Source organism: Antedon mediterranea, chromosome 3 (genome assembly GCF_964355755.1).
Source record: "Antedon mediterranea chromosome 3, ecAntMedi1.1, whole genome shotgun sequence".
Classification (NCBI taxonomy): Eukaryota; Metazoa; Echinodermata; class Crinoidea; order Comatulida; family Antedonidae; genus Antedon; species Antedon mediterranea.
Genome location: NC_092672.1, coordinates 31,985,732 through 32,002,292, shown reverse-complemented (window position 1 = coordinate 32,002,292; position 16,561 = coordinate 31,985,732). Strand labels below are relative to the sequence as shown.

General features: G+C 31.7%; 1 protein-coding gene across 2 annotated transcripts in view; it reads left to right on the top strand.

Moving 5' to 3' along the window:
* Nucleotides 1–58: 58 nt before the first annotated feature.
* LOC140045229 (chloride channel protein 2-like) overlaps nt 59–16,561 on the top strand; it is a 94,036-nt gene continuing 77,533 nt past the window's right edge. For both annotated transcript variants that reach the window (XM_072090051.1, XM_072090052.1), the window contains exons 1-12: nt 59–114; nt 543–681; nt 3,456–3,587; nt 7,300–7,428; nt 8,283–8,416; nt 10,172–10,249; nt 11,717–11,921; nt 12,842–12,926; nt 13,278–13,379; nt 14,439–14,523; nt 14,874–15,023; nt 15,531–15,714. In XM_072090051.1, the coding sequence (XP_071946152.1) occupies nt 67–114; nt 543–681; nt 3,456–3,587; nt 7,300–7,428; nt 8,283–8,416; nt 10,172–10,249; nt 11,717–11,921; nt 12,842–12,926; nt 13,278–13,379; nt 14,439–14,523; nt 14,874–15,023; nt 15,531–15,714 (1,471 nt within the window). In that variant the 5' untranslated portion in view covers nt 59–66. The remainder of the gene's footprint in view (nt 115–542; nt 682–3,455; nt 3,588–7,299; nt 7,429–8,282; nt 8,417–10,171; nt 10,250–11,716; nt 11,922–12,841; nt 12,927–13,277; nt 13,380–14,438; nt 14,524–14,873; nt 15,024–15,530; nt 15,715–16,561) is intronic.

Sequence of the window (16,561 nt, the reverse complement as noted above, 5' to 3'; positions counted from 1 at the left end):
CCACAGAAGTAAGACCGATGGTGGCAGTATTTACTTTGATTTTGACAGGCAGCCAAAACATCGAAAATGGCGTTACAACCGGAACAAAAACAGCTCGGATACGAGCAAACTCTGGTAAGATTTTTAAAAGCAACAACTTGTATACACTCTTTTAAATACTACCCACAATATGAGGCAATTATATGAACAAATATCATTTTTTTGAATAGTATAAATCAACTCTATATGCGTAGGCTACTTTCACTCTTCCTGTCATGTGCACAGCATGAACGACGTGTTTGGGTATCTTTGATGTCCAAATTTAGAGAAAGTCAAGTCAATTCGTCCTTTTTTTTGTCAAACACATGATCATCATATCTTTAAAACATACAAATCCATAAATCAATTTATCAACGTCTTTTATTATTGAAGATGATATTTATTCCGATTGTGTTATTTATTGCCTGCTCTGCACTGCTGCTGCAAACTCTAATTTTAACCAAATTTAAAATTATTAAAATATAATAATATTGATTAATTTTGACGAAATCCATATAATGTAGATGCATGGCAGGTACACTAAGGAACTAGGTCAATTTGCAAGGTCAGAAGCCGCAAGATTACGAGTTGAACGTCAACGAAAATCAAAAGAGGATGAATTTAGGGAATACCGAGATGACACATGTTGCCAGAAATGTAAAAGTAAGAAAAACTATTTTTATTTGAATATTCAAAAATATTATCATTTATGCAAGCAATTTCAGGAAAACGAGACATATATTTGGCCAGCCGCACCAATGGTTGTTATCTCGTATATATCCATGACATTTCTACGGTTGTTAATGCATAACATATTAATTGTTAATGACGTCAAATCATAATTGTGAAATCAATATTGAATTTGAAAATGAAAGTGTAAAGTTTTAATCTTTAATTATATTTCAATCATGCCATCTTGATTACATAGATTTTTAAAGTTCTGTGTTTGCATTAGTTGTACTTATTAATTAGGTGCAGTAGAAAGAAATAGTAATTTATTATTAATATTATGTGTATTGTCGGTATTTCTTCAGTATGTGGTCAATTTTTTACACCACATTTTTTCATAATTATTTAGTATTCAACATTTTATAAAAACTTTATTTGGAATAGAAATATATTTTTAAGAAATACAAGAATTTCTGTAAGAAAAAAATAAATTATTTATAATTTTGAAACTGATTTATTGCAAATAAATAACTATTTACAGTATTGTATGGTATATAAAAAAATACATAATTGATAAAAATTTTTAGACTCTTAATTTGACTTTTTAGCAAAATTAAGAATTTTGATTTGGGTGATAACTTTCAACCATTAGTTTTGTTTGTTTTTTTTCAATCGTTAGTGTACAAAACAGGAACCAGATTAATTTAAAAAAAGAAAAAAATATGAAATACTTGATGTTTTTCAAATTCAAATTATTTTAGATTGAGGATAATCCCATATAATTTTAAAGACATTGGTAAAAATCATTTGTTATTCCAAATAATAAGTTTTGTACCTAATACCCTGGAACTGCACTATCAATACTCACTCATCACAGTGCTACTATGCATGTTGTACTGTTACAACACTGATAGTGATACAGTTTTTACTGTAGTTTAAATGGATAAATGAAAACAAATTACTGTACGAGTATGAATGTTATTACTAAATACTTGTTGCAACTGCAGTTGGTAAACTCATTAATGGTAGTAGTCTCTTAGGAAAGGTTAATCTAGACAACATGCAGCTGTAGAACTAGCATAACAGCAAGCTTTACATAAATCATTCTATCCAATATTCTAAAATTGCATTATGAAGCCTGTAAACATTACCACAATTATGTTGTTTGCATAGCGCTTATCAAGTCGTTAATCATGAGTAGAACATTAATTAAAAGGTGTACATACTGTAGATGATTGCAAGACAAAGTTGTATTAAAGCCTGTGTCAGTCTTCTTTTTGACATTATGATGATTACCCACGTTCAGGGAACATCCTATTAGAGGACAACAAATGTTTGTTAAATCCTAATGTGTCCCCTTATGAGTTTTTCTGTATTACATGTATACTGAGTATTGTACATAAACACTGTTTAATGACACTACACACTGTAGTATAATAGATGATATTGATTTTACAAATCAGTATCATTTTCAATCATTGCCAAAAGCAATTTAACCAATCACGATGCGACGGATCATCCGAACTGTCGCTTGTGGTTGGTCACCTTACTTGCTATGTGCATATGCCATCTCGTCCCAGTGGGAACCAAGCCTTATATCATAACATTCTTTTCTTTTCACACAGCGACTTCATAAAGAGATACCGACACTTAAATTTACTTTTTAATGAAAAACATACCTTTGGAAAGTTTATACCAACCTACTTAATTTTAGTCGAGATAAAATATTAACTCTGAATATGTTGCCATCTTTCTTGTTTCACTCAACGATACATCATCCATCGACAATTAAACATTCACCTTCCGGGACATTCTATTTGTGTCCAAAAAAAACTTCTAATGACGTTGGAATTACGTCTATTCTACAAACCAAATATTGATTTTCAATTCGTAATAATATTATCAATTCCATTGGGGAATATCTTACTTTTTTAAACTGAGGTGTTATGTTGCTAAATTGTGGAGCTTCTGCCCACCAGCTGTCTGTGAAGGAATTCATACTGTTTGTTTTTTCAAACCTTCCAAATTGGTTAACCGTTTCTAAATTTATGTGTTCTGGATTAGCTGATGAAAGTTTTATTCCGTCTGCCGATAACTCTTGTGGCAGTCATAATTAGCTAAGTTCGGTATTCTAGACTTACACCGAGGTAAAGATAATAACCCGTCGTCTTCTGCGGTGTCTGTTTGTATTTGGTTCATAATTGGCTAAGTTTCGTATTCTAATATTTTGACAAATATTTCACAACAAGGTAAAGATACTAATCAATAATCTTCTGCTGTCTCTGTTTTGGTTCCGGATGTTTTGCACGCTTTCCAGAACATTTTTCACCTAGATTCATGTTAAGATTGATTTTGGTTCGTTGTGGATTACCTAAATTCATGTGTTTGAAAAAAGAACCATTCTTTGGTAAGTTAATTTAATGTTTTTGAGTGGCACGGACTCATAGTCAAGCAACCAGGACACTATCAACTGTGCCAACTGATTTCACTATAAAACCAGTTGCATGATGGGATGTTTAATAGTGTAGACAGAGCTTAAAGGGTTTTTCACACCTGTTCCGACACAGAATTAAATCGATGTTTCGTTTTCACGTAGTTATGCACACCGATTCGCACATAGACGTGTTGAGCGTCATGAAAATAAAACTTTGACATTCTATTCACTGAAACAAAACCGTGTCGGAACAAATGTGAAGGACTTTTAATACAGTATCCGTATTCATCGTTGTTTAAATCCTAATTTTCTTTATCATTCATTTTTTCCTCAGCAAACTTAATTTGGATTCGTGATTGGACGTTTGGTAAAATTGGAGAAGACTGGATCTTTCTCTTCCTTCTTGGAATCCTAATGGCTCTTTTGTCCTTTGGACTTGACTACACAATAGCAAAGTTTCAAACAGGTAAGGAAAGGAAATAATAGTCTTGTTACGATCATAAACAGTGAATGACATTTTAATGTTTCTTGTGAAACCGGATCATTTGGTATAAGAGAATTATTTGTGGCATGAAGTCTCCGTCTTTTTTTTTATATTGTTAATGTTAGTTGATTATATTATTCAAAATTCTAAAAATTGTTTCATAATAATTGATATGTATTGATCATTATGATTGATATCGATATGTATTGATGTATTGATAGGCATCGATATGTATCAACTGATCGATATGATACTTGGGTTGATGTACTGTCAATATGAATGATATGATGTATTAATAAATATGATATTTTGGTTTTTTCACTTTTAATTTAAGTGCATTTTTTTTAATGTACAGTTCTTCTCACCTACAGTAGAGTTATTTCACTTATCAATCATAATTTGGAAATAGTATGATCATAATACCGTAATAATATTTCAATTATAAACTTTGATTCCGAAAAGAAATTCAGACACCAGCCTTTCTTACACACATTCTCATTCATATTGACAAATTCCTATATATTATTAAGACCAACAGTAGTGTAAATCCACGCTATGCTGTGTTGATTAAACACCATGTTTACACAAACTGTACAGTGAGAATTAGGAACATAAACATCTATTAGCTGCCGTGATCTAGTATTCTCAAAAGACCAGTTAGTCAAAATATCACACACTTTGACTTTGATGCGGATAATGTAAGCCTTTAATCTATAGAGACATAGTTTATTTATATTTTGTATGAATTTCAAAGCATTTTCACACTAATGATAATAAGTAGAATTCATCAATAATACATAAATGAAGAAAATTTGCTTTTTTAATGGACACCATTAATACACCGAATATATCTGAGTATACTGTAATTCCATGTTTGATTATAATCTCACCACCTAATGTAGGATAATTACATTGTCAATTCCATTGTTAATGCAACCCTAACATTGTACTGTATAAGCCAATTGTGCCAAATTTTGTCTATGTATTTTGTACAGTAAAACTAAATATATTTATTTTTATACAGTAACATTTTATTACAGCTAGAAAATTTCCACCAAATTTACAGTAGGATAAATTTAAACACAAGTATTATATTTTTCAACCTTACTGTATGTAGGTCTACATCAGTTATTGTAAAAACTGTCATGGAATTTTGGCTCGAAAAGTCATGGAAATTAGCTCACTGAAAAAGTGTATAAACCTTGTGTTAAGCCTCCCTCGGTTTAACACAGCATGGAAGTTTGTATAATAATTGATTACCAATGCATAGTTTCCTTCTATTCATGAATTACAATTTAATACCAATTGATTATTTTACCATCTTAATTTTAGCAGGCTTTATACTACCCTCTGATTATTGTACAGTGAATAAATGGTCAAAATTAAGTGTTCAGATGTTTTGTAGAATATGCTAAATACAGTGATGTAGCCACAAGAAAGAAAAATGAACAATCTCTGTTCAAGCCACTGGGTTGTCAAAGGCCTCGGTGAAAAAGTGGTCAGGTTGAAACCTTACCAACTGTACTGGTGGCTACAGCGTAGGCCTAGAATTTTAAACACAGATAGAGTAGTAAAATGATTATGCTTTTTATGGTTGCAATGTGTTTGTTAAATGGTCGCGAATGGATCAATATTAATTACAATGAAAATGCATTTTTTACTTTCTTTATCGGCAAAAACCCTAGAATACATTGTGGGTCAATGATTAAACATGGTCTCAATGATCACAATCAATGTATACAATTTTTTTAGCTGGTATACTTGCATTGTTCCCTGACATCTTAAATTTCAAAATGAAAGTTTTATTAATATAAATAATATTGTGCTTAATAATACCTGATCAGTAGAATACAGGGGACATCTTCAAGACCCAACAAAGAGTCCCCTAAGAGCTGCTTTCACATCGCACCCAGATTTGAATACTTGCATTGTTCCCTGACATCTTAAATTTCAAAATTAAAGTTTTATTAATAATAATAATTGTGCTTAAATATAATCTGATTGATATCAGTAGAATTCCTATAAAGGGGACATCTTTAAGACCCAACAAAGAGTCCCCTTAAAGCTGCTGTTACATCGCGCCCAGATTCGGTATGATTTGAATACTTGCGTTGTTCCCTGACATCTTAAATTTCAAAATGAAAGTTTTATTAATAATAATAATAATTGTGCTTAAATATAATCTGATAATGATATCAGTAGAATACCTATAAAGGGGACATCTTTAAGACCCAACAAAGAGTCCCCTTAAAGCTGCTGTTACATCGCGCCCAGATTCGGTATGATTTGAATACTTGCGTTGTTCCCTGACATCTTAAATTTCAAAATGAAAGTTTTATTAATAATAATAATAATTGTGCTTAAATATAATCTGATAATGATATCAGTAGAATACCTATAAAGGGGACATCTTTAAGACCCAACAAAGAGTCCCCTTAAAGCTGCTGTTACATCGCGCCCAGATTCGGTATGATTTGAATACTTGCGTTGTTCCCTGACATCTTAAATTTCAAAATGAAAGTTTTATTAATAATAATAATAATTGTGCTTAAATATAATCTGATAATGATATCAGTAGAATACCTATAAAGGGGACATCTTTAAGACCCAACAAAGAGTTCCCTTAAAGCTGCCTTCACATCTCGCCCAGATTCGGTATGATTTGAATACTTGCGTTGTTCCCTGGCATCTTAAATTTCAAAATGAAAGTGTTATTTAATAATATTGTGCTTAATCAAATCTGCTATCAGTGGAATATTGTATCTACAGTATAAGGGGACATCTTCCAGACCCAACAAAGTGTCCCCTTAATAATAGGGATGCCTTTTGAATAGTTGATATCTAAAAGAAGGGTTTCTCAAAAGTATTCTGTCTATCTGTCTATCAAACTTTATGTGACAAAAAAATGTGATGTACTCATATCTGGACTTGATGATGTCATATCACTACCATATTTGAGCACATCACACTTTTTTTCAAATTATAAGTTTGATAGTGTAGACAAAGCTTAGTGATCAGTTATATTTAGTAGTATTATATTACTAGCCTGCTAAAATTCTTGTAAATGTCATTTTATCTGATCATGTGTTTTTAAAATTTATCTCCTATATTCATAGCTAAAATTTTAAAAATCATCCTGTACTATATTATATACACTTAGCCATTGATGTAGACTTATGCTAAATTATGTTGTTATTTTATTAGTACTGAACGAATGAGACTTTTTATACAATCCCATTTTCCAATATAAAACATTTAATGCTGAAATTCTACCGAAGTGTTGTTATGTTTGTATGTCTCATGTTGATGTCTAAATCATCCATCCTGTTGAGTCACTGAGATGAAAGAGAGGGAAAAAAAGAAAAAAAGAATTTGTTTCAAGTTTCACACATTGAACAATAAATGCACTAAAATTATTATTCAGGAAATTAAATATTCAAGGCCCTGGGTGAGAAAAAATCAAACTGGGTATCAATATCAACTATCATTTATGTACAGTATGTTTTACGTTCTTCTAAAAGCATGTTTAAAATTTGACAAATATTTCCATTTTATTATAGATTTAAATAAATAATATATAATATTAATAATTATTATACTGTAGTAGTTGAAAAATACACAAAACTCTCTTATTAAGTAAAACTGACCATCTGGGATAAATTCTGGTTTTCACATTTTTAATGTTTTTTTTCAGCTCATATCTGGGTATATCGTGAGCTGTCTGGTCATCCATTCTTACAGTACCTTGCCTGGTGCTTTTATCCAATCATATTCGTCGTATTTTCAGCAGGGTTCGGACATTTAGTGGCGCCCCAGGCTGTGGGTAAGTTTCTCAATTTTGTTTTAGGACAATAGGGTACTGTAATAATGTAATAATATATCTACATGATTTTTATTATAATTTGGTTTATTAAAGTAGTTGTGCACTGTAAAGAAGATATGAATTCTGCCATCATGATAATGAAATTTGCGCAATATCGCTCATGGCGCTATGGACGAGATGTTACACCTTTTCAACAACATTCTGTTCACGACAGTGACTGGTAACCCTACTCGTCTGAAGTCTCTAGATGTCCTAGTTTCTTTTAAAGTGCACACAAGCACTTTGTGTACACTGAGCCTATGGTTTATAGTCCTTATCCAAGAAGATTCGTTTTACCACTAGAACCATGGAGTGAGTGAGCCTCGAATTCTTGCCATAAAGCACGTTCCACTGTCTTAACCGCTCGGCCACTCACTCCATTTGCTCTATGATGCCTGTCAATACTGTACATGCACAATTCATGGAGGTAGTTCAAATAACCTCCATAGTGAAATGTTACAGTTTTTTTTTCTATTTTATTTGTTTATTAATTCTTTATTTAAAGGCTCGCCCAACACAAGATGTTTTTCCCTTCATCTTTCCGGGCATCTGCCTTCAAACTCTGACCTTTAAACTCTGACCTATAACTCTGACCTTTAAACTCTGACCTTATATGATTATTTTATTGCATTGTACTTAATCATCTTTAAATAATTGTTATGAAACTTGAACTTAAACTTGAAATACTTGACAAGAGTGCGGACCATCTCCCTCTGGTGTAGTTGGCCTGCTCTGTTGGTTCATAGTTCATGTACAGTATTCCACAGTTTCTGAAAACCATCAATTTAAATATTGTATTTTATTTTTTTCTTCAGGGTCTGGTATTCCAGAAATGAAAACAATTCTACGAGGTGTAGTTTTAAAAGAATATTTGACTTTCAAAACGTTAATTGCGAAAGTAGTTGGCCTTGCTACGTCAGTTGGCAGCGGTCTTCCACTCGGGAAAGAGGTACATTTTATTTTGGAGTATGATCATAGAGATATTATACTATCTGTATGGTATGATGAAGGCATAAATGAAAATGTGGGCGAAAGGAAGTAGTTCTCCAAAAAGATAATTGTCCTAGGGAGGTATTTGTCCTAGAGGTAACAATCTGGGGGTACAGTAGTTGTCCATGTGGTGCAGCAGTTACCTGGGTAAGTATTTGTCCTAGGGGAGGTAGTTGTTCTTTAGGTATTTTTCCAGGTGGTAGTTAGAGTGGTATTTATTGTAGAGGGTATTTGTCCTGGGAAGATAATTGTTCAAAGGGTAATTGTACTTAGCTAGCTACAGTAGTTGTATACAGTCATGATAAAAGGATGGATGATTTGCTTGACAAAATTGATTAATTTTTTTTCATTGCTACTAAGTATTACAATGTGCATCAGCATTTATGATTGGATGGTAATGTAATAATTGATTTGTTTTTTTACATTATTGGATTTTAAAAATAAATTACAGTCTGCCGTTTTGATGCTTAGAATAATAATAATCAGTAATTGACAATAAGCATTCATCGTTTTGTAATTAATACTGAAAATGATTTAGTAATGAAAATGATATACTATGGTACTCTGATGTTTATATCCATGTCTTTATTTCCGTAAACTTATCTAAATAAGCATTACATTGTTAATTGTCAGATTACAGAACAGGTATCATGTGACCTTGTAGTGACATCAATACATGCTCCCTATACTCTCTAGAAATCTAAAGTTAAATGTCTTTTCTAATGAGATACTCTCCTTAGGAATCACTATAAATTATTTTTTATTATGTAATTAGGTATTAAATTATCTCTAGAAATGTCTTGCCTTGGGTATTCTCACTTTAAGAAGCACTTAAAATTAATTTATTCTATTTAATCAGATCTCTAGAAATCTTGAAAATTTAAATGTCAATACTACTAATGAGATACCTAATTTAGGAATCAATTAATTACACTGATCAGATAAAATCTCTTGAGAATTCATAGAATTTAATTGACTATTCTGATACTCATTAATACCAAGAGGAGTTGTAGCTTTATTTGAATTGTTTGCCTAATGATCCTGGTTCTTGGTTCAATTCCTAAAAGACACCATCATTATTTTGGTATGAAAAAAAACCATTTTCACTCCCAAAGATTTGAATTAATTATGTATAGAGAAAAAGAGAAAAATAAAAAAAATAGTGAAAAAGAAAAAAAAGTGAAAATTGAAGGATGCTTTAAATATTGTTGTTCATAAATGAAATTTGATCAATTTATTCAAATCAAAATCAATTTATAATTCTATAAAAATGATAAAATGTAATAAAAGTTGTGGTTCAAGCCACAAAAGAAAACAAATTTACTTCCAAAAAAATGTTGCTTCCCACTAGAAACACAATGCAAAAGGAGTTAACCAATGACAAGCGACAGTTTGAATAAACCATCGCTTGTGATTGGTCAAATGATGATATTAATGGTTGTCTATAGCACCTAATTATAAATACAATGTTTCTTTAGCACTTTAAACACAAAAACGGTTCATAAAATATCCTAAGATAACCAAAAAGAAGATGATGCAGAGGAACCAAATTATCACTTACGTCTAAGCGTTGCATCTCTAGTGTGAACCAAGCATTATGAAGAGCAGCTTGCGTTTGTCATGTGAACAGGATGTTAAAAATGTGCTCAATCTTCACCCTTTTGTAATTACAGTACCTCACCACCAATCCGAATCTGTTTGTTTTTTTTTTCAGGGCCCTTTTGTTCACATTGCTAGCATCGTATCAACTCTTCTAAGTAAATTTATTGTAACATTTAAAGGTATATATGAGGTAAGTTTAAAAAATGTTTCTTTTTCTAAATAATTTTTTCCAATTCTGTCTATATTTTTATATCTTTTCTACTTTATCCAACATTTAAATGAGTTAATTATACTGTTTTCTTGATGATTATAACAAAATATTTTTTTGCCCAAATTTGTTTAAATTGTATGGGATCAATATAAAATATATTTATTAATCATGAAATTTTTTTCTGAAACATGTTTTTTAAAACAAGTGTTCATTGATTAATTTTTTACCATGGAATGTGTTTTCTTGGAATCGCTTTGCAACTTTTTCCTCTCATCTTTTTGCGGTTTTTGTCTCTAGCAAGAGACTCGGCAGCGACCAAGTCGAAGTAGGAACGTAGTAAGTGTAAGGGTGACATTGTGATACACGTCCCTTTGTAGTGTAGCTGCGTTGTGCTCTACCTACTAAACCATTAAATGCATAGGTTCAAATCCAGTGTTGTGTATTAAATTGCATGCAGATACAGAAATGCATGTTACAATATATAAAATCAATTATTCTTTTGCTGTTCAGAAATAAAAACCCTATAAATTATTCCTAGTGTTGATATTAATAGTAATATTATATTACTCTTCTAAGTTTAATTGTGTTTTTTCCTACATTGATTAGTTTTGGTATCAATTTTAGATATTTTCTTTAAATGAATAGTGTAAGCTTTTAAGTACCTACTTATTGGTATATTATACAAAACATTTGTCTATAGAAATAGATTATCAGAGTGATATCATCTTTTTTGGAATTCAACTTTAGTAGTTTATAAATAAACTGTGTTGGTGTGCTGTTATTAGCTATAGGTTTGAAATAGCTTTTTTCCAAAAACACTATAGCATGTTCGATTTGTTTGTGTTCAGTTTTCTAACATTACAATTTGATAAAAGTTTGTTTATTTTAAAATACAGCATAACAGATGAAATTAATTTGATTTTAAGAAGTTGCTTATTTAATATTTTATATATCTATATATTCAAAATGTATTTGTTGTAATTCTTTATTATTTTTTATATATTTTTATATAAAGAAAATAATTATGAATAATGAAAAAAACAAAGTTAAATTTAAGGTTTAATCAGTAATACAGTATAACGTCTATTAAGGAGACATCTTTGAGACCCAAAAAAATATCTTCTTTATAGGTATGTACCTGAAAGAATTCACTGTAGTGTTTAAACATAATAATTTCCATTGTTTGTTTCATGGGAAAAAATCCCCTAAATATGGGTGTCCCAATGGAGGGGTTCTATTATAAAAGTGACTGTGAAACTGTGAGATAACATAAAATTATAACTACCTGTATAGACATTACACATTCCCGAGGTTCACACAAAATTACAGGTATGAAAGTTTCCTATAATAAATTTAAACAAATTTGAATTAAAATAAAGTTTACTTCCAGATTCTATCCACTATATAACTTCACTTTTATTATGATGAATATTTTAATATTTTCAGAATGAATCTCGGAACATCGAGATGCTTGCTGCAGCCTGTGCTGTTGGCGTATCGTGCAACTTTGCCGCACCGATAGGTGGCGTTCTTTTTAGTATAGAAGTAACTTCAACATATTTTGCTGTTAGGAATTACTGGCGTGGGTTCTTTGGTGCTGTGTGCGGTGCTTTTGTATTCAGACTTCTTGCAGTGTGGAATCAGGAAGAAGGTATTAAACTTCATGTGATGTGCCCATATATAGACATGATGATGTCATATCACTACCATATTTGGCATATCACTACCATATTTGGCATCACTACCATATTTGGCATATCACTACCATATTTGGCATATCACTACCATATTTGGCATATCACTTTTTTTTGTGAAGTTTGATAGTGTTGTAGAGTGGGGGAGAGTGCGGAAGGGGGTCAAAGGGGAGAAGGTTAAGGTAATCTAACAACATGCGCCTGAGCTTGCCCTGCCAAGATAGGAAATCGTAACAGCCCTCTTATGTCTGGCTGCTACAAATATCAGAACAGTTAGGCCTACTGTACATATTGTAATTGACAATGATATGCATGGGGAGCTTATGTTATGTTAATTTAGATTTAAAGTCGCCGTGGAGAGTTGAATGTGTTGAGATTTATTCATCTGCTGATAAAAAAAACTTGAAGAAGATGACATGAAGTGCTTAAGAAAACGTTCAACTCTACGATTCACTTCACTTATTAAGTTGTTCATAATGAAAGTTGTATTTTAGTGTAAAAAAAGCAATCATTATTTACAAATAACCAAAATTAAATTATTTTTTTAAAATCAAAATTTAAAAGTAGAAGTTTAATATTAGAATTTTGCTTTTTTTTTATTAATACCATTATATAGTATCTTTGTATTTTGATAATTTTACAGTTTTTTAGTCTTTTTGTTTAAAACGTATGTATACCTATCACCAAATGCCAACGCTGCTGTCTTTTTAAGCTCTGTTGTAACAAAAAAACACTCACTTTTATATTATTTAACTTGTTAAAAAATATATTTCAACATTTGTAAGTATAATGATTAAATTATTTTATTGAATTACAATGAAATATATTATGTTAATATACATTTTTTTAAATTAATTTTGTTCTTTTCTTCTTTCAGAGACAATCACTGCATTGTTTAAAACAAATTTTCGAGTTGATTTTCCTTTTGATCCACAAGAGTTAATTGCTTTTTCTTTCATTGGGTAAGTTTAATATATGTAATATGATGTCGGCACAACTTAAAGCTCAAGTACAGTCATTTTTCACTATAGATCGATAATTATTGGAATGTATGATCGATAAAAATGTTTTCCCGTACTTTGCCTTTAAGGCCAATTTACACAGACGACCGGTAACGGTAGCTTGTCCCACGTAGAATCTGTCTCTATCCTGTGCGGAAACCGATCATCCACTCCACATATTGTGTAAATGGTCATAAGGAAAAACATGGATTCTATTTTTTTCGTTACCAAATCGTCTGTGTCAATTGACCTGTAGTGACATACTTTCCTGAAACTGATTTTGTCATCATGCAATTTTTTTTTCTCTCACAGTGTGGTTTGTGGATTTGGAGGCGCTTTGTTTGTTTATATTCATCGAAAAATTGTTGATTTTAACCGCAAACATAAAAAGTTTACAAAAATCCTGTTAAAAAAGTGAGTAATTTTTATGGATTTATGAATTATTTTAAATATGAAAAATAGATTTATTGTCATTTCATTATTTTATTCCATTGTTATTTAATATATCAATATTTTTTTCAATAATAATATACAGTAAACCTAGTTTTGGGGTACTTCACTATCAAACGAACTATATATATTTTACTGGAATTTATTATGTTTTACCTCATTTTCTTGAAGGAAGAAATAAATGTTAAATTGAATTGAATTGATATGTTTTAACACTATTAAGCCACACTCTGTTGTGTACAAAAAGTGTCTCCTAATATTGATGCTACTGTATGATAATAGTTTTTTCATTGTTATTAAATAGATCATCATTCCTGTCATCTAATAATTATCTAAAGGGGTCGTCAAACACACGGCCAGCCTGTGATTCTTTTTTGGCCAGCCTGTGGTCCGAGGGCGCTAGACATTTGGCCAGCCTGTGGTCCTGAGGGCGCTAGCATGAAAACACACAGCCCGTCTCTGTGATTCTTTTTTGGCCAGCCTGTGGTCCGAGGGCGCTAGACATTCTGACCAGCCTGTGGTCCCAAGGGCGCTTGACATAACTTTTCCATGCTTTACTAAAGTGAGCCCTCTACAGCTGTTTTCATTTTATAAAAACTTCACTGTGCTTTGACAAGAATATGTGTTGTAATTCATGGGTCTTAATGTATTAAATTAGATTATTATTTTTTATATTAAATAATGTTTTTGGACACATTTACGGCCGCCATCTTGTTGGTTCTCCCTCCTGTTGGAATCACTTTTCAATCTGATTACCTCTCTCTGTCTATGTCTCTCTGGCTGACCGAAATGTCTAGCGCCCTCGGGACCACAGGCAGGCCAAATGTCTAGCGCCCTCGGACCACAGGCTGGCCATAAAAGAACCACAGGCTGGCCGTGTGTTTGACGACCCCTGCTCATAATTATCATATCACATTATCAAGATCAATATACAGTAGATCGATGTATTCAATACCCATTCAGCTTTGTATTATGATTTTACCACTTAGATAATGATTGTTCACTTTTTCTTTTTGTTTTCAGTCGTTTTATTTATCCAACATTGGTTGCACTTGTCATCACATCTGTCACATTTCCACTTGGACTTGGACAGTTTATGGCAGCAGAGGTGAGTACAATGTATATTAGTATGTGTGCAGTATAACATGCCTAATTTACATTGATAAACTGACAAAGGACTTTTCCCTTTCAAGAAAACAATTTAAAATAGAATTAACACTGTGAACGCCCCTCCAAGACAGTGGTATAGTCTCACCCATGTGTGCCTCACCATTTCATGTGTACCCAATTGTTAATATAGTTATATCTTATCTATCTGATATTACAATAGAACCTCTCTTTTGGACACTCCTATTCAGGAGACACCCCTATTATGGGACCATTTCTTGTGTCCCGAGATGTTCCCATGGCAGCTGTACAGTATTGAATTAATCAATGTTTTTTCATTCTTCTTTGTAGCTGACACAGAAAGATCAAATAGATGAATTATTCAGCAATACCACATGGGTTTTAAAAGAGAAGATAGATGTAGCGACCAGACAAGATCCGGCCACGTACTGGGAAAACCCAAATGTGTTTGTAACCCTTGTTAGCTTTATAGTTATGCAGGTACGTTCATAAATTATTATTTATGATTTGAAATTATAAATGTACTTCAAAGTTGTTGTCCCACTAAACTAAATATAAAAGACAATTTTCCAATCTGCAAAAAGTAACAACTTGTAAACCAGGTTCGCATAACAAGGCACTTTTGTGGGGAAACACACCGGTGGGAGCCTTTTTATTTCCGAGTTGTTACCGCACATGTGCAATTGCCTTCATGTTTAACTGACCAATCACAGTACATGTATAATAATTAAATAGATCCTAACTATAGTTTCTCTCAAGATTTCAAAAGATTTGTGTATGTAAACTTGTAAAGCTCTGTCTACACTATATATACAACTAGTTTGACAAAAAAAGTGCGATATGCTTAAATATGGTAGTGATATGACATCATCATCTCCATATATGAGCACATCACATTTTTTTGTCACATAAAGTTTGATAGTGTAGATAGAGCTTAACAATTTATTCAGTGTGAAAGGGTATAAATCAGTTCTGTTTACATCTTAGTTTTGGATGGTGGCGCTTGCCATCACATTGCCTGTACCAGCTGGTGTCTTCATGCCTGTATTCATTATTGGTGCTGCTTTTGGACGTCTTGTGGGTGAGAGTATGTCCGCATGGTTTCCAAACGGAATTAACAGTGGACCTTTGGTAATAAATAATATCGTTCCTGGCGGATACGCTGTTGTAGGTAAGTTCAATTCGGTCATTTCTCGTACATTTAAAATATTGAAGTATCAATGGCTACCAGATGTTTTTATTGTGATCAGAATACAGATAAGCAGAATATTATTCTCTATATAACTTAAATAAACTTTATATAACAAACTTTATATTAAAGAAAAAAACAAACGGAGTGGTTTTTTGTATGGTGAAAAAACATTAATACAAGATTTGAAACCAGATTTTTCCCCCAATTTCTAGACAGATTGCACATTCAAGATTTTATTTTTGTCCAAGAATCGTAATGCTTTTTGTTCCTAAATCTGTAAAAAATATAACAATAACAAGTCTCAATCTGTAAATAATCTGAATTGTTATAACCTATCTGAAATTACAGTGCACAGATTAATTAGATTATAAACACAAAACATCAGTACAACAGTCATATACTTTACTATTATAAAAAAAAGTTACAGGAACTTTATACGAAAGTTACAACATCAACCAAAATACTGATAAAATGAGCATATTATTTTAACCCAGTTGTTTACATTAATAATAATTATATATTCTGACTCTGTTTTTTTCCATACTCTGCTACAGCTACTCTATTTGGTATTTTAGATGTTGATCCCTATAGGAAAATGTAACTCATCATAATTGATTTGTTTTATAAAAACACCATTGTTATCAAATTGCTGTAGTTTGTGTCTACTTGATAACAGTATGTTCTCATCACAATCTATGGCTATATTCTGAGGGTAACGTACACAACCATCTATTCTACCGTGCTCTATGATAATTCTCATAAATTTTACAGTTGGATCAAACAATTGTATTCTGTCGTCTATATCGTGCCTAGCTTACCTGGATAA